At 46.6% G+C, this 23,686-nt stretch overlaps 7 protein-coding genes across 7 annotated transcripts; 4 read left to right on the top strand and 3 right to left on the bottom strand.

Annotated features, from left to right (window-relative positions):
- Positions 1-524: 524 nt before the first annotated feature.
- PADG_05233 (uncharacterized protein) lies at positions 525-2,608 on the bottom strand (the record flags this gene model as incomplete). Its single annotated transcript, XM_010762344.1, has 5 exons — positions 525-1,599; positions 1,672-2,023; positions 2,117-2,195; positions 2,284-2,396; positions 2,482-2,608. The coding sequence occupies 5 exons, from the start codon at positions 2,606-2,608 to the stop codon at positions 525-527; spliced, it is 1,746 nt and encodes a 581-aa protein (XP_010760646.1).
- Positions 2,609-7,827: 5,219 nt separating this feature from the next.
- Positions 7,828-8,365, top strand: PADG_11896 (uncharacterized protein; the record flags this gene model as incomplete). The annotated part of the gene is made up of 2 exons (XM_010762817.1): positions 7,828-8,120; positions 8,224-8,365. The coding sequence occupies 2 exons, from the start codon at positions 7,828-7,830 to the stop codon at positions 8,363-8,365; spliced, it is 435 nt and encodes a 144-aa protein (XP_010761119.1).
- Positions 8,366-9,076: 711 nt separating this feature from the next.
- PADG_05230 (uncharacterized protein) lies at positions 9,077-11,410 on the top strand (the record flags this gene model as incomplete). Its single annotated transcript, XM_010762630.1, has 2 exons — positions 9,077-9,512; positions 9,579-11,410. The coding sequence occupies 2 exons, from the start codon at positions 9,077-9,079 to the stop codon at positions 11,408-11,410; spliced, it is 2,268 nt and encodes a 755-aa protein (XP_010760932.1).
- An 862-nt stretch (positions 11,411-12,272) lies between these two features.
- On the top strand, positions 12,273-13,603 carry PADG_05229 (uncharacterized protein; the record flags this gene model as incomplete). Its single annotated transcript, XM_010762629.1, has 2 exons — positions 12,273-12,442; positions 12,526-13,603. The coding sequence occupies 2 exons, from the start codon at positions 12,273-12,275 to the stop codon at positions 13,601-13,603; spliced, it is 1,248 nt and encodes a 415-aa protein (XP_010760931.1).
- A 2,095-nt stretch (positions 13,604-15,698) lies between these two features.
- On the bottom strand, positions 15,699-16,169 carry PADG_05228 (uncharacterized protein; the record flags this gene model as incomplete). Its single annotated transcript, XM_010762628.1, has 1 exon — positions 15,699-16,169. The coding sequence occupies one exon, from the start codon at positions 16,167-16,169 to the stop codon at positions 15,699-15,701; it is 471 nt and encodes a 156-aa protein (XP_010760930.1).
- Positions 16,170-18,374: 2,205 nt separating this feature from the next.
- Positions 18,375-19,148, top strand: PADG_05227 (snoRNA-binding rRNA-processing protein IMP3; the record flags this gene model as incomplete). The annotated part of the gene is made up of 3 exons (XM_010762627.1): positions 18,375-18,406; positions 18,494-18,851; positions 18,975-19,148. The coding sequence occupies 3 exons, from the start codon at positions 18,375-18,377 to the stop codon at positions 19,146-19,148; spliced, it is 564 nt and encodes a 187-aa protein (XP_010760929.1).
- A 1,453-nt stretch (positions 19,149-20,601) lies between these two features.
- Positions 20,602-22,062, bottom strand: PADG_05226 (uncharacterized protein; the record flags this gene model as incomplete). The annotated part of the gene is made up of 1 exon (XM_010762626.1): positions 20,602-22,062. The coding sequence occupies one exon, from the start codon at positions 22,060-22,062 to the stop codon at positions 20,602-20,604; it is 1,461 nt and encodes a 486-aa protein (XP_010760928.1).
- Between the last annotated feature and the right edge of the window lie 1,624 nt (positions 22,063-23,686).

Genomic DNA, 23,686 nt, shown 5'->3' with positions numbered 1-23,686 from the left:
ACATGGAATGAAGGCATACCATGCCCAGTAATGAATGCGGTTTGTTGAAGAGAAGAGTGCATGTCAAAGTAGAAAATAAACATCAGCCGAATGGTTAAGCACTGCCACCTTCCAGCAACAGTAAACAAATAAAATGAAAAGGAGAGGAAGCCATATTCCCTTCTTGCAACCTCAATAAAGATAGCCAAATCTATTAACTTTAACCAAAAGTCTTGTCTTGCCAAAGGTATAAACAAAAATCCAAGAACATAACCCCGTCTGTTTCTTTTGGATGCGAGGTATACGCAAGATAGCAAATGAAAGCACGCACCAGAATTAAATGCTCGAAGAGAATAGGGCAACGAGGAATACACAAAATAAAAGAGCAAAAGAACAAGCTTGATGCATGTGAAGCTTATTCACAGGACATGCAGAATAAAAGGGAGGATGCACAGCAGACTGACCTCATGTAGAGGACCTGCAGCAGGGAAAGACAGGTGATAGAATGAAAAAAGGATCCGAGACCGGGGGCTATCAACCCCCCTTCACAACTTAGCCCCTTTATCATTCGCATCTCCGTCGAACACACTCTCCCCATTACTCGGTCTCCCAATAGACGACAACAAAAGCCCCACCTCCCTCTCCAGCGACGCAACCTCCGAGTGGGGGGAGTACATCTTCGACTTAATCCAACTATCCAAATCCTCATCACTAAGCTCCCTAATACCCGTCTCACGATCCACATTCGCCTCCTGCGCCGCCCGTATCACACCCCTAGCAACAACGATACTAACTTTACGGATCCGCGTGAGGTCCGGGTACAGCAGGCCATGGTCCAGTTCTTCGGGCGTAAGAGTGTTGGCGAGAGCTTGCGCAGAGGCATAGATCATTGAATCGGTTACCTTTACTGCTTTGGAGAGGATGGTTCCCAGGCCGATGCCTGGGAAAACGTACATGTTGTTTCCCTGGCCTGGGTAGTAGGTTTTTGTCTGGCCGGCGGAATTTTTGAAGGAGAAGGGCTGGAAGGGGGAGCCGGAGGCGAAGAGGGCGGTGCCGTCTGTGTGCGTCACTGCAGATTCGAAGTCGCATTCCGAGTTCGCGGAGGGGTTGGAGAGGGGGAAGATAATGGGGCGTTTGTTGTAGGTGGACATTTTCTTTAGGATTTGAGGGGTGAAGACGCCGCCTAGCGTTGAGAGGCCCATTAGCATGGTCGGTTTGACGTGCTCGACGACTTCGTTTAGGGTCTTTAGTTGGAGGCCGTGATTATCAGTGCGGGCGAAGTAGACCTTGTGCGGGGCAAGTTTGTCGCCGCGATCTGCTGTGACGAGACCCTTTGTGTCGACGAGGTAGAAGCAGGCTTTGGCTTCGTCTTCCGTCATCCCCTCGTACATGAAGAAGTCGACTATCTGCTTCGCGACGCCTACACCGGCGCTTCCAGCTCCCAGGAAGACGGCCTTGTGCTTCCTCGTCGGGATGCCTGATTGCTTCACGGCGTTTATGACACCGGCAAGAATGACAGCTCCGGTGCCCTGGATATCATCGTTGAAGCAAGTGAATCTGTGGCGGTAACGCTCGAGGGCAGGGAAAGGGTTCTTGAAGTCTTCAAATTGAATGACAATTCTGCGCATGTCTCGTTTAGCAAATAAAACGTTACTTGACGACGGCTCAAAACAAGTTCAGGTTTTCTCTTACCCAGGCCATTTCTCCGTCAGGGCAGTCATCAACTCATCCATAAATTCCAATTCCTGTTCTGGCGTGACCTTGTCGCGACGACTACCCATATACAGCGGGTTTTCTCTCAAAGCCTTATTGCTCGTCCCCAGATCCAGGGTCAGGGGCAGGGTTGTCTCTGGCCTGATACCAGCGCAGGCAGTGTAGAGCGCAAGCTTTCCAATTGGTATACCCATGCCGTTTATGCCAAGGTCTCCTAGACCCAGGATTCTGGAGCCGTCCGTGATACAAGTTATTTCGACATGTGGCTGTGGCCAATTTTCAATGACAGCTGCAATGTTGCCTCTATCTTCATAACTGATGTACATTCCTACTGTGCTGTGAGTTGCAAGATCTGGGAAGAGAGGAAGAAGAGCAATGTCATATAGGGTGGAGGTAAAAGAGATATGGGTTAAACACTGCTCACCTTCGGGTCCCTGGTATATTTCTGACCATCTCTGACAGGCTTCACCAACGACAGGAGTGTATATCAAAGGCGTAAGTTCCTATACGAAGAGAGCCGCAGCCAATCAGCCCAGATTGCCCCAACTGCATGCGGAAGGGCCAGTTGAAATGCTACGATCTGTTACAGACCTTCAGGTGATCTACAACCAAACGATAGAAAAGATGAACGTTGTTCTTGCGGATGGTGCTGAGATAGAGAAACTTGTCGATAGATGTAGATTTAAGAGCCAACTGCCTCAGACCTGTGAAGTTACAGAGCGCAAATTAGCCAACGGGGCCATCTCACGCAATGCAAACGCACAGCCCAAACAATATCTCATAGCATACATCTAGCCTTTTGGGTCTCGTAGCTCTCCACACGGGGAGGAGTAAGGCCGTATGTTCCAAGGTATTTGCGGATATAGCCCGGGTTTGCGGTGTCGTGTGAGCCATCTCTGTTGCGTGTCATCGACATCGATAGCTCTCTTCCGTTAGCGGAAAAATACAACCAGCCAAACCAGGACAACAAAGATGCAGGGAAATTAATGATGAATCTCAACCGCAGAGTAGTCAGCAGCACAGCAGGATGGGGCATTAGGAGCTTACGCAGGCGTTGGTGCACTTGTAGCCGCCGACGAATGGACGCAATTGCGCTGGTGAAACCGGGGGATAGAATGACTCATTGCGGGCAGGTGGGGAGAGTTGGATGCAGGTAGAACCGAGGTAGTAGAAGAACCCCTGGGGACATGTACAGAGAGCGGAGATGTTGAAGAAGAGAGGAAAAGTGCGCGGCAAGAACTGAAGGAACTGTCGACGTGGTGAGGATTGGGGGTGTTGAAGGAGCTGCAGGAATTAATGAAAGGGTTGCTGTAGTAGCTGTGGTACCTGTAGTAGCTGCTGCTGCTGCTGCTGCTGTTGCTGCTGTAGCTGCAACACGGATGCTTATGTATACGGGCCAACATCAGTCCAAGGGGGCAAAAGGTTAAGCACAGATTCCTTGCACCCGCACGATTTATCAGCCAAAAACTCACCGATACCTGGGGATCGACCAGACGCTGACTGAGGGATTGCTCTGGGGACAAATCAATAAGGGACGGGGGGGGGGGGGGGGGGGGGGATGTCGGGCAATGTCGGGTTGGGTGGAGGGATTGCTCAAACAGGGCGCAATTCGCAGCTTCATGTAAATAAACTATTACTCTCTAGTTGTCCTTGGAGGGAAGCAGGCAGATCAACTACCAAAGGCTTGGATGAGGAAGAGGGAGGAACAGCAGGAATAGTCAGAGAGAGCAGGAATTTTTGCCGGGTTGATGCGACAAGCCGTGACAGATTAATTTTTTGATTTATTCTGACACAGATTAAGCCCGCAGTTACTCGCCAATCGAGTCAACACCTTCAGCTGCCAGATGCTTCATGGGGTCCTTGAGCTGACCTGGTTTGAGATAAAGTTAGGAGGTATTGTTCGGATGTGGAGTCAGAGTTGCTAGTAAACTACGTGCTACTCCGTATATACAACTACTAACTACGACGCTTTGGAGTATATAGTTTTCTTTTCGTTCGTTCCCTTTTAAAGAGCTGTTCTTCTGGAGGCTGTATCTCCCTTTCTTTCTATACGGAAGGGGTTTTTTTTCTTTTTTCTTTTTTTTTTTTTTTTTGGTAACTAACTACTTGAGCTCTCTAGTTCAATAAGCTGTAGCGCAAGGATGCGACCTCAAGGCTAGCAAATCTAGGGCGGGAAATCAAGGGACGGCGCGCTTTTACAGCTGCGGTTATCCTTTGCGACGACAATTGTCCAGCAATTCAAATCAGCAGGATCGGGCGTGATCCCATGTTTCAAACTGGAGCTCCAAAACAGCTGAACATTCTACCTTGCAGTAGTATTCATCCCATTGTTATTGTGTTTGTAGTTGCCAGTCATTGTTACTTCGCATGTTCCGAAAACTCGCTGCTCTCGCGGGTGCCTTGTGGGTCATAAAAAGTTCTGGAACAGAGACCGAAAAGTCCACGAACCACGGGTATGCACTCACTCTGTGCTGTCCTTGGAGAAAAAGATTCTGGGTTCCCCAGGAAAGTTCACACCAAGACCAAAAAGAAGAACCTGTTCTTTTGTTCATCTTAGCTCTTTACTAGCTAACTAAGGTCAGTGCCTGCATGGTAACGGTATCACCCGATATGCTAACCAGAATACGGGGCTTTTTACCTTCCTTTGATGAATCGTGTGACAGGATTCTCTGGTCGACAAAAAAAGGAAAACAGCCATAAAACGGAGCTACATGACATGTGAAATTCAGCTGGTTGGAGCCAACGTGAATGGATGAAGTTAATACGTGCTTCGTCGCAAGCAAACTGCCCTTAGTTCGTCCCTAACAAAGGGGACACCCCCCCCCCCCCCCCCTTCCCCAAACCCATTCGCCGTCATTCGCAGATGGCACTCTTGGTGTCTTGGGCGCACGCGATTGCCAAGGGCCGGGTGCCAAGTTCCACCGTCTGGACGGTAACTAAGCTAGAAGCCTCGAAGCCAAGGTTGTGAGCCCGTGCGCCTGGGAAGAGATGGAGGATTCGATGGATGAAGGGCCCGATCATTGCTTGAGGTGGCTGGAACAGGCAGTCAGCCGTCAGTCCTCCTGGTGAGATGGCTACTGTATGAGAGCAGTGTCAAGCGCAGATTGTTCCCCGACTTCCTGGCAAACCGTATCATAACACTGCAGGGGGGGGGAAAGAAAGGAAAAGGAAGGCCGGGAAAATGTTGGTTACCTCAGATTGACTTGTCATTCAGAACAAGTGTCATTGGTCCATTAATTCTCCCGCCGTTCCCTAGCCACGCAGTGCATAATCGGGCATGGCTCAACCTCACCGCGCAAGGCGCACAGGGCTCCGAAAGGCTAAAGCTGGGCCACGCAGGCGCTGTTCCCTCTTAATTTTTAAACAAATCTTGGTCAATGGGAAAACTAAACTGCTGGGAAATGATATGTCAACGTTCAATCCAAAGCACAGTCTGCTGTTCCCTGTGTGCGAAGGCCTGAAAGTAGTTATCTGCGACAGAGAGACATAGGATGTCAGTCAATGCGACAAACCAATGAATTCATCTTGACACCTCTCCCAATGCTTGATGCTGATGCGCATGATGATGTTGAAAGGCGTTGACTCTTCTGCAAGCCCTATTTGATCTCGCAAATCCAAACCCTCCAATTGTGGCGAGTGGTTGGACCGTTTGATAGCTGTGTGTCCCGATGTGTGACTCGGACACACGACCTAAATATCTCTCCTCTTTTAGCGAGTTTGTCACAGTGATCAACGACTAATCGTGCGCCACAGCGTAATGATAAAAACGGTGTAATGATAAAAATATCAACTTCTTCATTAATCAATCTTCAAATATTAATATATCACCACCACCATGACCAATAAGATAGATGATCTTGAAAAACATATTCAGAGTGCCATTGAAGTCTATAATGGCAATCAAAAACAGAAAATCCTACCTCTGGTGCGCAAATTCAACATTCCTTATCAATGTCTTTGAGCAAGAATCAATGGAAGAAAAACATGCAATGCAAAGACTGCACTGAACAAGAAGCTTAGCAAGAGCCAGGAGAATGTGTTAAAAGAGTGGATAGCTCATATGGACAGAAATAATTACCCACTGACTGCAGAGCAGATTCAAGATAATGTGAATCTCATCCTCAAACATCATCATACTGATCCTTCAACCTCCCCACCTGTGGTCAGCAAGATGTGGACCTATCAATATATACAAAGCTTGGATGGGTATAAAAGGGTTAAGCAGAAGGCAATGGATCTGAAAAGAATTGCTGTTGAGGATATTAGCTACATCAAGGTGTGGTTTGACCGTTTGAAAATCTTACTTCAAAAGTACGTGTTTCAAACCTGCGATATCTACAACTTCAATGAGATTGGCTTTCAAGAGGGTCAAGGATGTGGAGAATGGGTTATTACTGCTTTTAAAGACTTTAATTCAGTTATAACTTCATCATATTCTCGAGGATTGATCACTGTGATTGAGTGTGTTTCAGCAGATGGTGAGGTATTGGATCCCTTCATCATCATGAAATCCAAAACCCAACTTGAAGATTGGTATACACAAAGTAACCTACCAGGTGGATATACAATCGTGACATCAGATACTGGCTATACCAATGATGAGATTGGCTTTGCATGGATTCAGCGCACTTTAATGAGGCCTCTAAAAAACATCAGCAAGGCAGTCATCGATTGCTGCTTCTTGACAATCATGGATCTCATCTCACTGAAGAATTCCTACAATACTGCGATCTCCACAAGATTATTCTATATGGATTTCCTTCACATTCAACTCATATACTGCAACCTCTAGACGGCGTGCCTTTTCAGCAGTATAAGCACTACAATTCAAAGGCAGTTAATCAAGCTGCGCGATACGGATATGAGCAGTATGAAAAACATCAATTCCTACAGAATCTAGTTGATGTCCGCAAAAAGACTTTTCAACCTTCTACTATTCGGGCTGGCTTCGCGGATTGTGGCATTGTCCCATTCAACCCGCAATCTATACTGCTTAAGCTAGATTCAAAGGTCCCTGACTACCCTGAGTTGCAAATATATGGAGAAGACTTCTTTTCGCCGCAATCAAGCTGTCCAGATACTGCTTCATCACAGCTATTCTCACCCAAGACAATTGAGAAGCTACAACGTCATATTTGAGTGGCAAAGAAGGCAATGCAAGATATGGGAGGATACACTTGATTCCAAATCACCTCACCTGAGCAATTGATTGAACAAGATTTTCCAAGGCAGTCTTGTTCAGGCGGAACTCAATGCTATAAGAGAGAGTGAGATTGAGGGTTACTACCTTGCAACCAAACACCGCAGCACTAAAAATACACGTCGGCAGGTTCAAGTAGGAGGTATACTCACTGTCAGGGATGCGAATAGAAAGATCGCGCAACATAAAGAGGAGGAAGCAGAAAAAGAACATTATAAGGGAGTCAAACATGTTGGGAGAGCTTTGAAGAAAAATGCCACGGATCCAACTCAACAAGAGGTTAATGATATATATGAACGTCTCCCGAATAATACAGCTACTACGGATGATATAGATAAATTAATTATCATAGATTAGCAGCGTGGTGATGAGATATTAATTTTTGAAGTTCTAATTATCCATATTTTTATCATTACGCTGTTTTTATCGTTACGCTGTGGCGCACCCACATCAGGTGTGGGTGCGCGGGGCACGATTATAGAGTAACTAACTAGTTTCCAGGATTCGGCGTTTTCAAGAAGAGTTCTCAAAATAAGAAACCCGATTTCAATCAAACTTATCATCAATCTCAAAATTTCATTTTTAGGTCCCGTTTTCCATCGTCATCGTGAAATATTCTCCTTTGTCACAAACAAAGGGAGAAGAAGAAAAAACGAGCAAGTCAATCCCGCCACCTCACATCGCATCATGACTACTGCGGACAAATCTCAAGTGCCCATCGCGCGCAACACCTTTTAAAGTTTTCTCCTCAGCTGCACGAACAGCGCCCAAACTGGCATTCATTTGCTAGTACCAGCACACGCCCACGTTAAACTCCGATACGGGTGCTGAGGGTCCAGATGTTCACCAGGACATCCTCCGCGAGGACGACATCTATGTTTACGCAAATGTAGATGCACAGTACATCCCATGAATATGTCCGGTTCCCCATGATAATGGCAGAAATGCCCAAGCGCAATGACTCAATCTGTTGCCTCTTTCCTACGTGCGCTCGTGGTCGAAGGGCCATTCACCACCACGACACAGCGTTGAGGGGCCGGGTATCCTGCTTATTGATGGAGATTGAGAGGATTCATGGAGACGAACCGCAACTGGGGCACTTTATGCTGATGGCAATCTTGCCGCCAGGCAATGACCCACAACTGCCGCTTTTCTGGTCTGATGTTGGATATCCGCTGGGCATATCAATCCTGGACGAAGCCATACATGCACTAGCAGATTTCTTTTCGTCTTATTCTTGTTCCTTTTTTTTTAATTTAAGTTTAATTTAATATATATATATATATATATATATATTTAGATTTTCTGATGATACGCTGATTTCTTCATAGTCAGGAGCTGATGTTATTGCATTATTATGCGGAGCATTTAAGGCCGCCTAATTGCCCAATTCTGTATAGAAGACTTCGTCCTGCACGACAATATGGTCACTTAGGATACCCGTCGCAGAAGAAAAAGCCTTCACAGGCTTAGAAGTAGCTTTACGATCAGCTAGGCTATTAGTTTCTGCAGAGAGCAGTATGTAGAGATCCGTTTATAGGTAGGTCAATTCATGATACATGAACAATTGCCGGGTTCGTCCGGATATAAACCCCCTGTCTATGAAAGGTTCTTTGACACAGCGTACCATGTTTCAAGCAGACATTGGTTCGGAGCAATGTCCATCAATCATTAATTTGTAGGCGGACTGGCGGACTTTGCGTGAAGGCATCCAAGTCAGAAGCATATATTGTGAGGGAGACCCTGATATAAGATGACGTCTGCTGCGTGTAAAATTTAGGCTAAAGAAATTGAATACGGTAACTAACGATCATTTGAATGCGCTCCCAAGAAAACAGGGAGATATCCTTTGAAAACGACATCGACTGTAGTATACGTGGAACCAGGAGCCTGATTTTTCCTACATTCGCAGAAGCATTTGGAGGTTGGTTGAGTGTTGGTGAGGCATAAATACAATATGTTCATGAGCGAAGTTTGGAAGTTCCAGAAGCCTGCATATGTAGTCTTTCTTGGCTGACATTTCTGGCAATCTTTGCACCTCCAACTTCATCCATCCGACATCGTCCATCTTCTCTTTGCAACCAGGCTACCACTGTGACAGTCTGGTCTAACGCTTGCTAACTCGCCATTGATCTCCTGGTAGTCTCAATTCTTACCTGCTTGACGTCAAAAAGGCAGCAAGCCATGTGGTCCTGTTGCAAACCGAGGAATGCTACCGCCGGCGAAACCCGGCCTCTTCTGCCTCAACATCGCCGTGGTTATGACGACGACACAGTCCTGCAGCGTCAGCTGCACGAAAAACTGCATTCCTACCAGATGATCAAGGCCCTTTCCAGTGGTTTTATGCCATCAACAAACCAGATCGTCTCCAACCTCCGTGTTCTCCTGGCATCTAGCCTCCTCAACCCGGGACCCCTTGCTGTTGGGAACACGAGTCGCGAACTTACTACGGACGTTAAAATTTGTATACGTCTATTTATCGACCTTTTGCAAGAAAGGAATGGTGAAAATCAGCTACAAGATGCCATTTGGCAGCTGTCCAAGTCGAAAGTTTTGCTCGATACCGAGAGTCTGGCATCCAGGACATCACAATCAAAGGCCCATGCAGACGCCACCGCCGGTAATTCAACAATGTTTTTTTCATGATTGCTCACCCACTGGTCGATTCTGCTGATACCTCAATTAGCTCGTGAGTGTATACGAACGGTCTTTAGCCTATTGCTCATCAACGCCGACTTCCGCCGCTTAGTCGACGATTTGGCTACCATTGGACGGATGGTATTTGCGGATACTGCATCTGCGCTGTCGTTAGCAGCTGCGGAAGCTGCGGTAGAAGTGCAACCTACAGACGAAGAGAGAGCTAACCTCAAACCCAGAAGTTCAGAGAGAAACGAAGCACCGTCGTCCGAGCATATACACGAAGGCCTAGAACATGTCTCCAGAGTTGCGGGGGAAGTTGTGGGTGAGACTGGGAAGGCTGCTGTGCACAGTGTGGAGGAGACTGTGTTTGGTTCATACAAGAATACATTGCTCTACAGGATGAAGAGAGCAGTTGTAAACCTTCGCGAAAGAAAGGACTATGCCAGCTCTGTATCCACAATCACTCAATTAATTAAGCGCTACGGGGTTATATATTCCCGCGTACTCGATGAAACGGCCAGTGCTGCGGAGGAAGATTTTGAGCCAAATGCCGAACTCAAGCAAGGAGTGCGAAGCTTGTGGAGGTTCCTTGAATCCTTTGGTGACCGCGACGAATGGGAGCTTGTGGAAAGTAAATTCAATGTTGTGGTTAAGCATTTCGAGGAAGACCCTGAACTTGAATCCTTGCTCCAAGATATTGGGGACTTGATCTACGGTCTCATGATGAACCCTGTCTTCTATGATTCGGCAGACGAGACATTTGAAGTTCTGAAACAAAAATCTAGCGACATCGGTTTAGATTCTACCTTTCGCCAGGATATTGATGCTTTTCTAAAGCAATTACGTCGTGCCTTGGCTTCAGTGGCGAAAGATCGAACGGTAGCCAAATTCCTCTCTGCCATCAAAAAGCTTGGTAGCAACTTATCCCGAGCCTTCAACGAGAAAGCCCCTAGGGTCTCAGAAGATGCCCTCAATGTTTTCCTACCTACGTTGATCCGTTCCATTCAGCGTATTCCAATTCCAAGACTAGAAGTCTCGGCGCCCAACATGGATTTACTTCTTGAGAACGTCGTTCTGGAACCAGGCCACTCCTTTCACGGTTCCTCCTTCTTCCCAAGGAGAATTCTCACCACAACCCACAACGATGTGGAGGTCCGGAAAACACATTCTAAAGAAGTGACTACAAGCGTAAAAACTACAGTTACCATAACAATGAATGGCCTAAATATAAGTGCGAAAGATTTCGGCTACTGGATCCGTGTTCGCACTCCCTCCTTTATCCCCTACTTCGGTGACGAGGGAATTGCCAGCTTCTCACTTGACGAACGCGGCATCGACATCTCCCTTGACATCGAGATTGGCCGCGATCACATCGAGCGACTAATCGCGCTCCGTGGCGTTCGCGTTCACATCCATAAACTCGATTACACAGTGCGCCAGGGCTCTTGGTCCTTTATGTGGTGGGTCCTCAGGCCATTCCTCAAACACATGGTCCGCCGCGTTCTCGAGAAAAAAATCGCCGAACAAATAGTTGCAGCAGCACATATCCTCAATCGCGAACTTGTGTTTGCCCGTGAGCGTCTACGAGCGACAAGGATCGCAAGCCCGAAGAGCCTGGCTACGTTCGTCAGAGCTGTGTTGACGAGCATTACGCCGAAAATGGACCCGGATGTCCATGTGCGAGTTGGCGTTGATGCACGTCGAGAAGGAGTGTTCAAGGATGTGTATACACCGGCGAGTGTTATGCCGATTTGGCATGAGGAAGGGAGGGGAGCCGGGGAGGCTGTTCTGTCTGGGGATCAGAGTGGTGGTGTCCATATGACGTGGCGGAATGAGATATTTGATGTTGTGCCTTCACCCTCTGTGGTGCGGCGTTGAGTGCTTGAATCCTTGGTTTTATCTCCCCTTCCTCTCCTTTTTCTTCGTTAATCTCCTTTCCAATATTCGAATCTATCTTGAACAAATTACATCTGAAGCCAGTTTTTTTCTCTGTAAAAATTTGATGCTCTGCTAACGGCCCTCATGTCCCCTTTTGCCCTTCTGGCAAGCAATAATCTATCAGCTATATCCCTTTGTCTCTATCTTTCTTTACAACAATAATAACATCTTTTATTATTTAAGCTGTTTGAACATTTAACTCCGTTGTTAATATACTGGCTTATTTCAAGCTTCAAGCTTCTCCGTCAAGAAAATAGTGATTATCAAAAATAACTAGGACACTTGATAAGACATAGGTTGGTTTCATTTGGGAACTACATGACGGTTTTGGAGATATTCAGCGGGATATACGAAAACTGGTCCCATGCCGCATCTTCCTGCACACATGTAACTACTTGGAACAACTTCCACGTGACCTCACTTATTCCCGGAACATTGATGATCCGGCTAATCGCAAAGCTGCCTTGAAAATGATAGAGTGGCATCAATGGAAGTTCAAAACACCATCCTCCAGCTCTCGCTTTCGCCGCCTTTTCGTCCTGTTTTCTGTTTTGCTAATTTAACACGTGTTTCTGGTGCTTCATCCATGATATACTTGTTCCGGGTCTCACAATCTTTCGTCCCTCGTGGATATTCTTTAAATATTTTAAGAAATCATCCAACGATTTCACAAAATCCTTAAATCACGGCAAAGGAATCATTCGTTTGCGACGGCGCAAGACAGTATCGCAAACACGAATCACCTTATTGGTCTATTAGGTCATTACCCCCACCGGTCCAGAGACCAAGGGCCCCTTCAGTCATGCTCGCATTCCCTTTTCTTGTGGGGATATCGTTGCTTGTCCTCCTCCCCGTCGTACTAGGCGCAGAGGACTATTATAAAATTTTGGGATTGGACAGAAAAGCTTCTGAGCGTGATATAAAAAGAGCGTACCGGACTCTTAGTAAAAAGTTTCATCCGGATAAAAATCCGTATGTCCTTATTTTCTTCCTCCGCTCCAAATCCGTTAATTGGAAATTCGCTGACCCTTGTTGTGTTCCGTTGTACCTTCCAGGGGAAATGATTCTGCGCATCAAAAATTTGTCGATATAGCGGAAGCGTATGATGTTTTATCCACATCGTCGACAAGAAAGATTTATGACCAATATGGACACGAGGGGCTCCAGCAGCATAAGCAAGGCGGAGGCCAGAGACATGACCCGTTCGACTTGTTCTCCAGGTTTTTTGGAGGAGGTGGACATTTTGGTCACTCTCCCGGCCAGCGTCACGGGCCTAATATGGAAGTTCGGCTTGCGGTTACTCTAAAGGATTTTTATAATGGCCGGGATGCACAGTTTGAAATTGAAAAGCAACAAATCTGCGATGCATGTGAGGGATCGGGATCTGCCGATGGCGAGGTCGAGACTTGCGATCAGTGTGGGGGTAGGGGGGCGGTGATTAGGAAACACATGTTGGCTCCGGGGATCTTCCAGCAGATTCAAATGCAGTGCGACCGGTGTGGCGGAAAAGGGAAGAAGATACGGCACCCATGCCCTGTTTGTCATGGACAGCGAGTTGTGAAAAAACCTGTACCCTTGTCAGCCACGATAGAGCGGGGGATGCCCAAGGGAACCAAAATAACATTTGAAAATGAAGCTGATGAAAGTCCTGACTGGGTTGCTGGCGATCTGATTATCACGCTCGACGAGAGGACCCCTACGACCTTTGAAAAGGAGGAGGACCAGACTGATGGGACGTTCTTCCGACGGAAAGATAATGACTTGTTTTGGAGAGAGGTCCTCAGCCTCAGAGAGGCGTGGATGGGAGACTGGACGCGCAACATTACACATTTGGACGGACATATTGTCCAGTTAAGTCGGAAGCGGGGCGAAGTGGTTCAACCCCTTTCCATTGAAACTGTGAAGGGTGAAGGTATGCCAATTTGGCACGGAGGTCATATGCATGATCACGAACACGGCGATGAGTTTGGCAATCTCTTTGTTGAATACACTGTTGTTCTTCCAGACCAGATGGAGAAAGGGATGGAAAAGGACTTCTTCGCTCTGTGGGAGAAGTGGCGCAAGAAGCACGGCGTGAATCTAGATGAGGATAGCGGCAGGCCCACAAAAGCTACTCCCAAGGACGAATTGTAATTTAGACATATCCTTATTCTTCAACTTCGCTCTTTTTTTTTTTTTTCTTCTTTTCTTTTCTTTTCTTTTATATTTTATTTTGTTTGTTTTGTTTTGGGCAATTCTCCCTGTAATTTATTCACATATTCTTGCTTGTTCATGACTGTCAATTTTCCAGGCTCGGTTTCGTTTCTTTTTCGACTAAGATAGACAGGTATTCAACCAAGGGGCGGACTGAATAAATGATAGACATGGAATATCAAGGTTGAATAAAGTTTACCGCATGTACAACACCACACCAAGGTCTTTTAAGTCCTGCAAATGAGGAGCACAATATCACATTGCTTTGCAATGTCACTGACAGAACCCGCGAATGAATGGGATCCAAGCGGAGAATATAAGCAGTCTGATTGATCAGGAAACTTGCCCCGTTTACGCAAACACCACCCTTCCAGGGCGCGATCCGTGCCTTTGGAGGAAGATAGAAGAAGGTCTCCCCCCGACTAGACAAACGTCGTCTTCCACTTCATAACAACATCGCCTCCATGTTGCTGTAGGATGCCTAACACGATACATTGAGATATCGTTCCCCGCTGCTGTTTTGAGACTGACGATTTGGATACTCAAATATGGTGTATTTAAAACGTCGAGCAACGCTGGCTGGGGGCTGCAAAACGGACTTGGAAGGAGATACAACCTGCAAAAGCGTTCGAGACAAACATTCATGAATGAACTTATCATGATCAATTCTTTTGGCATTTTTTTGCACCGGAGCTTGCGTGCCAATGTGTAACTGTTTGATGATCAATGGGCATGTTGCAATCTCGTCCTCGCCGTTGGTGTTGCTTCACATCCTTCATACAACCCACCCTGGTGAACAAAACGAGGCAGTGCAGATGAAGACCTCGCCATTTGTGTCCCACCGAGCCATATTACCTGCGAGGAGTTAGATTTTCGCGGCCCCTGGTTCTGTGAGCTGCATGCTCAACCCCTTTCAAGATCCTTTGTTATGTGCATATTGATTTTCTTCGACAGTCAGTTGTGATCTTCGTCTGGCATCGCCTAAGATCCCTCCTCCAGAATCGCCCCAGGAGAAAGATTGGTAAGATCACTATATACCGGGAAGATGCAATTGCCGGAGTTGAGCCGAGATCCTTCAAGGTTTGTCGAGAAATCTGCACCGGACGGGATTAGTAACAACCCTGCAGACCCTGTGTTTGCGGCTGCAAAGAGGTTGCAGCGGAGCTTTGCGAAAACAATATACCTAAGAAGGCCCCGTTCGGTTATGAGGACAATGAGGGGTGTGTGTTGGCGCACTGAGGCATTCTTACTCAGAAGCCGTCAAGATGATTTGCTAAATTCTTATAGCATTTGTCTGGCGTAGGGGCCTAGGAGAACACCATCTATTTATCTCTGTGGAGTGCCAAAAGTGGATAATTTTATATATGTCCAAGCCTGCCTGGTTGTCCCAATATTCATATAGCCATGACCTGTTTACCTCGAAATAGTGCTTTGCTCATGGACATCGATTCTAACACAGCCACCAGTGCACGGTAGTTATCCCATGTCCTTTCGGAAATGCAATATCAGGTTACCTTCGCGTCTAAAAACTATTTCAACCTTTCCACCTTTTGAAGGTTACCTTTTTTAATTTTTTTAATTTTAATTTTTAATTTTTTTAAAAATTTATTTATTTATTTATTTATTTACTTTTTATGTAGAAATACAAGAAATGAAAAAAAAGCAAAAAGAAGTAGAGAGGAAATGAACCAAATGAAGCTGATGAAGGCCAATTCAGGCATCAACCCGGCGAATTGATATCAACCTGAATATCCGGTGAGCATAAACCTTTCCAATCCATGTAGAGTGCGGTTGAATGCTACAAAAGCTCCATGAAAACAACAGAAAGCCGCCAATCTCGCATCCAGTAGAGAGAGCCGACAACCATAAAAATACCAACGAGCAGTTGCTGCTGAATCAAAGGCCAAGGGAAGGCCCGGGAACCTCGCACTATTCCCCCTCCAACCAAAAGGAATAAATAGAATTACATTCGTTAAGTCATTCAAATTTTGTTATTACCTTGGAGGACGCCGCCTGTTTTGCAGGCTTTTCACGCTTACTCCACGAGAGGCAATCCCCCCCGAAACCCTGGTTGCATATCTGAAACTGATACACCGGGGGAATTCAATGTTGACGAGACATTTGTATTGTTGGTCACACCCATATTCCCCATATTCAGAATCCGGCTCTTGCGCCTCGCTTTTAGCCTGTGCTCAGTGTCCATGAGCTTATTCTGAACCCACATGCGCACTTGTTGGTCGGATTTTATCGATGCCGAATTGAGCAGTTCGGTCAGTGCGAGCTTGACTTGCTGGTCCATATCATTGGATCTGCTGTCATCATAGTCGGCGAAAATGGAGTCTTCCAACGAGTCAGGAAGCATGTGCGATGGCGGGGGTGTAGAAGAGAGGCGAGTGGTTGATTCCGGGGATGAGGTAGGGGAGGGAGATGGATAGCGACTTGGTGGTTGAGTAATGGAATGCACAGTGATGGGCAACAACGCCTTTAGCTTGTCGGTAGGGAGCATTTCCTTTTCCTTTTCCTTCTCCTCCTTGTATTTGTTGCTTCTGATTCTTTCCCTCCTAATCACAGCGGTTCAAGATGACCGGTTTTCGAAGAGCGAAGGCTTGCTCGGAGAATTCGTGTGAATATTGAAACAATAGTTTTAGGCAGGATTCCAAGTCGCGTTCATGTCAAAATGGTCAACGTGGATATCGTGCCGCGTGCAGAGTGCTCAAGTGGCACAGAGAGTAATTGCGGTTCATCGGACTGGAGAAGACAGCCTTGGAGCTGCAAGGGATATTAATAAAAGGGGTTAAATGAAATGTCCGAACTCACAGGAAACTGCCGTAATGAGGTATCAAACGGAGCGTGGCTGTTCTTACAGATGCGGCCCCCCTCTCCACCCCCCCCTCCCCCAAGTTAGCTATGTATGTTCGGCGGAATTAGTGATGATGTAATAAAAAATGAGGGTGAAATTAGGTAGAGGTCAATGTTCGGGATTCCACAATGCAGAAAAGTTTAAACGGTTTGGATGGAACCGCAGAATTCTGGAAATGCAATCGCCTCTAAAGTTTCATGGAATCATAAGGTGGCCAATGTGAAAAAGGGCTGCAGAGTCAAGAAGCAACTCTTTTTGTAATGATGAATTAAATCCTGTTATTTTACGCCAGGGACTGAGCCGTGTTGTAAGAACTAAACACTGGATCAAATTCCGCTGAAGCTCTACTCTATCTATAACTCGAATGATTTATTGATTCAGTCGGAAAATCCCTGATCACGCCAGCGCAGAGGCACTTGGCATCATCATCATCATCATCATCATCATCATCAGTGTTAACCGGATATTAAAAACGAGTGTCAATATCAGACCCCGTTGGTGTTCTTTGTCTCCAGACCATGCTTGGGGCGTTTAATCCCTTTTAATTGGCTCGGAGGAATTCGTCAGCACATACGCACAAGCCTGGGGGACCTTTGGTAAAAGAGGAGCAAAATACGTGCAATGGTTGAATGACACAAGAGCGGATCTTCGAAAGCAGTGGACCCTGTCTCTTTTGGTAAAGATGTGGCGAATAAGAAGTGTCCGTTAGCGATGAAGGTCGCACCTTTCGACGTTTGACAGAAAAGATCAATATTTGAAGCTGTTCTGAAGAGCAAACCATGGAGGATCAAAATATAAAAATAGAAACTGGGGCTCCGTTGCATCGTTCGGATCTCCCTGTTGATTCGATATTTCAAAACAATTTTCTAAGTAAAAACGAACGTGGATTGGTTGAAAGTGATTCGATACTGACAGAGTGATTCCGGGCTTCCGCAAGGGAAGAGTGGGGCGATTGCAACATCTTAGGACAGATATCCCTGCTGATCTTCATTGGCCGGACTTCTTGAAAAGACACCGACGGCAAATACAGGAAGATGCTTCTGCCAGCCAATGTGAATCAGTCACAGCTCAAAACACAGTGCTAATTTCGTCAATTCCATCCGGTTTCCTAAGACATTGGGTTTTCGTGCTGTTGATGTTTGTTTCTTTCAGTTCCCTCAGTTCTTCACAGTTCGTCAAAAGGGCCACAACCTCCTCCATCCGACCTGGCGGAAAGCTCGGAAATGGGCAACCAGCAATGATGTGTTATTTCTAGAGTGTTCAGAGGCGGGATGTCTGTCCCGCCCCCGGAGGCTATCCCTGCTGCTGCACTTCGGAGTCTAAAGCCGAAGCAATGATTCCGCCCCAAAACGAGGCGATGAAGTCTAATTTTGCCAGGAGGTTAGCAATAACAATCTACCACTTGAGTAATTGACATCCAACTGCGCTGCACTTAAAGGAGAAGATGGGGAGTCTTTAGCCTTGGCAGTAAAGGAATTCCACAACTCCGTCCCATATGCGGAACAGAGCCAGCTAGGATATCTCTTCTCCGTATAGCTAATCCCCATGTTGTTGTTGTTGTTGTTGGACGTAGAACTTCGATGTTGGACGAGAAGTCGCTCTGTTGCGATGGCGGAGTGCAACCAATGCAAACATGTTTCCGACAACTCCAACTACGTGACTGGCAGTATTCTCTCACCGCCTTCCGACAGCAAATTTGCATCTCGCTCTGGCCTTGGTCAAATATCAACCATATCTGTTTCTGAAGCTTTGAGCGTGCTGACCGTCTCAAATCCTAGAAGGCTGGGGTTATAGCACTCCGGAAACCCAATTTGTTTGATTTCTACCCGGTAACCGGAAGTCTTTGCCAGCATGGTTCGAAAACTCAAGCATCACGAACAAAAGTATGTACAGGATAGAATTAAAACAAGCTTACTTGACCCGCCCAGACCGCAAAATGTTAAAATTTCTAATATCAAATCTTTCACCAGGCTCCTCCGCAAGGTTGATCTTCATACCTACAAATCCGACGCCGGACACCGGGAAGCCACCGTTCGACAACGCTACCACCTCCAGCACCCGCTCGATTATCAAAAATACAACACCCTCTGCGGCTCCCTCCGACAACTAGCACATAAGCTCTCTGCGCTGGATCCAGATGACCCGTTCCGCAAGGAGATTGAGAGTCAGATGCTGGAGAAGCTGTGGGCGACGGGCATTTTGAAGCAGAACCGCGAGCAAGGGGCTGGGTTAAGTAGAGTTGAGAGAGAAGTTACAGTCAGTGCGTTTGCAAGGAGGAGATTGGGGGTTGTCATGGTGAGGATGGGGATGGTGGAGCATGTACCTGCAGTGAGTGTTTTTTTTTTTTTCTTTTCTTGTTACCCTTCCATTCTTCCTTTCTTCTTCGATGCGGGGCATAACCAAATAATCGCTGGAAGAATGAAGGCTGACTCTACGCGTCCATGTTGTCAGGCCGTCAAATTCATCGAGCAAGGTCATGTCCGTGTGGGTACGGAGGTCGTCACGGATCCCGCATTCCTTGTTAACAGAAATCTCGAGGATTTCGTCACTTGGGTTGATTCGAGTAAGATCAAGAGAAATATCTTGCGATACCGTGAAAAACTGGATGATTTCGATCTTCTGTGATCAGGCTCTTTTAAGAGGGCAATTTAGATTTTGAGCATTAACTGGTTGAACGGGGAATAAACCGTTTCGCAGGCTGGCGGGCCTTTTGATTTTGAGGGAATCGTCTGGTTTTGTATGTTTTCTTTTTCTTTTTCTGGATGGGAAATTCGCATATACCCCCACTGGTTTTTGCATGTTTTATGAGTGAATGTACATATACATACAATTTTTTTCTGTTCCTCCTCCATTTATGGTTATAGACAAAAAGGGATGTTGCAGCAGGGTTGGCGTTTGGAGGTTATGAGATTGATATACTTGATTCCCTAGGTATACATGGAATAGATTAAGGGAAGACATATTGTCTTCTTAACAAGTTTCCCATTTCCATATTCAAACTACAACTGCTGTAGTTACACTAACCTCCAAAAAGGTACCGGTTACCGGTCACAGGGCACAAATGAAACATGTCCCACCTTCTCTCATTCAATTCTCTACAAGCACACCTCTTCTGCCATTCTCTTAAAAAATAACAGCCATGAAAAAGGAACTGTCCAAAGATTACCTATCCATTCATAGATGGAATTGCCCAGATAAAGAACAAAATATTGATGGAGAGAATATACAAAGCCTAGGTTCGCTGGTCGTCACCCCTGCCCAGCTGCTAATAGGCCGGGGAGTGGTTTGAGCATGGCTGAGCGGACGGGAAGTCCTATATTCTACTCCCTATGTTGTTCGTATGTTGTTCGCATGCAGAAGGATATCCTCTGTTTATCTATAATAATCTCCTATGGTGTAAAAGGATTTCAAAAGCAACATATGAAATCCCGGATTTGCTGGAGGTCAACCACCCAACTACTCAAGGGCCCGGCGTGTGAATTAAGTACGGCTGAACGGACGGGAAACCCCTGTTTTAAACTCACTCCCTATGTTCCTATGTGGTTAGAAGAGTCAAGTAATGCTTGTTTGTTACGAAACGTAACATCGTTGGACGTCGGGGTCGGGGTTCAATCTCTTCGTTGACATGGCGGGAGGGAGTTGAGCCGGGATAGTTATGTTGCAAAGTAACTAAATCAGTTAGTGTTCCGAAACTCGAGTAAGAAGGCGAGGAACAACATCAGGGAGAGCAAACTATCGTGGGTATAGCAGTAAGGATTAGCATTGAGTGAAAGGATATATGTTATATTTAAGAGTATGTCTTGCAGGCATTCAGGATCTAAGGAGACTGTAAACTTATGCACCTGAAAGAGGAAAAAACGTTGGGACATGAGACATCATCACCACCCAAGACCAAGTCGTGATAAGACAGACAGGAAACATTAACCTTGCAGTGCAATGCAGTGTAAAAAAGAATGCCTGCAGCATATTAACCGAATGGACAATCTATTTAAAATTCCACCCAGCAGAAGAATACAAAGAAATTTTCAAGAAAAAAAAAAAAAAAAATCACAACCTAATGTATGCCCAGCCCAATTTGTCATGCATTCGCTTTCCGTGTAATGCCCAAACAACGCCATTTCCCATGAACAATACCCCCAGCCCCTCCCTCGCCGCCCGCACCCTTCCCACCACGGAAACTCCCAGCGCGAGAAACACTATGCTCATTCCACCTCCATTTCGTTTTCGCAGCTTGCCGATGCTTTTCATTGTTACGACAGCTAGGGCCACCCCCGTCATCCTCAGGCACATCCATTCTAAACCGTCTCACGCTGCCGTCGCACATACCCTTCCCTCCTTTCCCTTCTTCAAAAAACGGCATCCGACTTCCGCCAGATTGGAACCAGCTGGGCGCTAATTTCCGCCACATGCCGCGCACCCCACGCATTGAGCGGTCGATCTTTGCGTACTCTCGTCTGCGGGTAGAAGGGGACGTCCAGTCAATAACTGTGGCGGGCATGGGTCTGTATATTGCCAGATCATCTTCTGATTGCAAATTGCCTTGGGATGAAGAATGGCGCATGACGTTCGGGCTCCAGTGGCGGTGGTGCTGGGTAGCAGGGACGGCCTGTCTAGGTCCATCAGAGAATGTTGGAGAGATAGGAGAGAGGGTTTCTGAGCGAAGAAGCGGGGAGTAGGATTGGGAGGCTTTACGGAAGGGTTTGCTTGTTTGCCGTGGCGTCAGCTTGTTTCGCACGGCGATGATATCTGCTGCCGTGGAATGCGATCGATGAAGCTTTGACTTGCGCGTCGAAGTAGAAGAAATCCCCCCGGCAGCATTGGGTTTTGAATCGTGGTGACCCATTCCCGCTTCTGCGTCAGATTCACCCATGCTGGGTTCAAATAAACGACAACTGTTCCGATGGAGTGATACAAGATCCTCTCGTTTCTTGCTCAAGACCGAGTCCCCCTGAACTGAAGTGGAGGAGTAAATTTGAGACCAAGGTCCAGTCTTATGATGGACTTGCTGCTTTGACCTACGACGGATCATCGAAGATGATCTCGATGAACGGCGTCTGCCCGTGGAATATGAAGATGTTCTGGATAGACTGGTGCTTGGTTTCGATTTCTTGTGTGCATGATTCTTGGAGGGGGACGATGTGTTCTGTTGTCCTGCTGGGTTGGTTGAACATTTGATCAAGCACCGCGACTCCTCAGAACCCGTTTCATTGCTCATAGCGGAAAAGGTGCTCCACGGGCTCAACGGGCCTAACTCTGATATTGCTGGAGAAAGACTCTGGTGCAAGGCGGCATCGGTAAGCTCGATGGCTGAATAGAATGTTTTGGGATCGGGGCCAATACTGAAACAGGATGCGGTTGATTCCGATGGATTGGCGTAGTGCGTAGACAGGGAGGCATTGGCGGTGCTGTCGTCTTGTGAAAGTGAAGGAATGTAGAGAAAAGGAGAAGTGACTGCGTCCTCATGCATATGTATAAGGGGAAGTCGTTGCTGTTGGAGAGCCAAGGGACTATTTGTTTGTTGGCATGTGAGAGTATCCATGCTTAGTCAAGCCTTTTTTTACGGCTATATATGGGCTTTTGATATACGAGATGTGAGATGTGAGATGTCAGATGCCAATGCAGATTGCCGGGCAGGGTGAGCTGCAGCGACGTTATTAGTGGGAAGTTGTCTTGGGGTGAGCTATGAAGATAACCATCACATGTCGCAGGAGATTCATTCATCAGACGTAACGTACCAAGTAAGTAAAGGCACGCGCGCCGTGTCAAGTTCCAAGGCTTGGAACGAGACCACGAGATATCAGCCACGTTGATGTCGGCTGTAGCTCGACGCCCCGTACTTATGTATCACTCTTAGCCCTGTGCTGTGGATGAGCGTAGAGCGTTGGTGAAAAACGACCTCTCTGCTTCCGAAAGGCTGCCAGCAGTCTGCCAGCAGTGGGGTGGGCAGGAGTATGAGAGAGAGTATATATTTATCGATGCACAACAAAGGAATGCATGGGAACTGAGAAGCTGAGAAGCTGAGATTCAGGTGCAGAGATTCAGATCTTCCTGTGTTGGGCACCTGGCCGTGTATGGCGAAGCAGTGAGAGAAAGGGTATATAGAGAGCGAAACTGTGGACGGAAAATATCCAAGCAATGAAGCTGTGCTCCGCCGTAGGTCACTCTCTCTCTTATGTGGAATGAGACCCAAGTCTAAATGCGCAACAAACAACCCCGCAAGAAAAGGAACAAAATCGGCTCTCCCACAGAACGGACAACGGATATCCTGAGGAGTGGTCGCAAAAAAAAAAAAAAAAAAAAAAAAAAAAAAGGTTCTCCTTGCATACAACGGCAGCCTCTAGTGAGTGGGGGAGGGGGAGGGTGAGGGGTGCAATGCAGGGGGGCGGGGTCTGGTGATGAGATAGATATATATATGATCATATATCACAGTTCAAGGAAAACTAAAAAAAGTCTACGAGTTTGATTTATACTCTGCATCAACTACGGAGTACGGATACTTGGGTAAGTAGATATAGAGATGCCCGAATGTCAACAAAAAACAAACAAACAAACAAACAAACAAAAACAAAACAGGGAGCAAAAGGGAGCAAAGAGATCTGTCCCACAAACGAGATATAAAATTAGAGAACTGTCAGACAATTTTTCTGACGAAGGGTCTCCGGTTTAATTTGACCCCATTATATTTGCTTCAACCGCAAAGGCCCATCACCGACTGATTCGATGGAACTGTGCACCCACCGAAATCGCCAGTTGCCGCCAGCAAGTTGATTAGTAGTTAACTAGCTATGGAACCAAATGTTACCTTGGACCCTGTTGGCCTGGCTGCGGGGCACCACGGTATGCGCCCGCAAACAAACTGCTTCCATCATCGCTCCACATGACTGGCCGCAGCAGCCAGCAAAAATAAATAAAATGATAAGAAGCACAAAAACGAGAAGAGAAAAAAAAAAAAAAGAAAAAAAAAAGGGAGCAAGGGCCTTGGCCTGCCCTGGGGTGAAATAAGTGTGTGAGGTTGTTTCACGAACGATCCACTCTTCAACCTCGCCTACGATCAGCCCGAGAAACTCCCACATATCAAAATTGGCCATAGCTAACGTTACCTCTCCAGATATAAGACAACTGATTCTAAAAAAAGCACCATGGATGGTTCTTCCTAACGCTGA

This window comes from Paracoccidioides brasiliensis, assembly GCF_000150735.1.
Source record: "Paracoccidioides brasiliensis Pb18 unplaced genomic scaffold supercont2.6, whole genome shotgun sequence".
Classification (NCBI taxonomy): Eukaryota; Fungi; Ascomycota; class Eurotiomycetes; order Onygenales; family Ajellomycetaceae; genus Paracoccidioides; species Paracoccidioides brasiliensis.
This window is presented reverse-complemented; position numbering and strand designations above follow the sequence as displayed.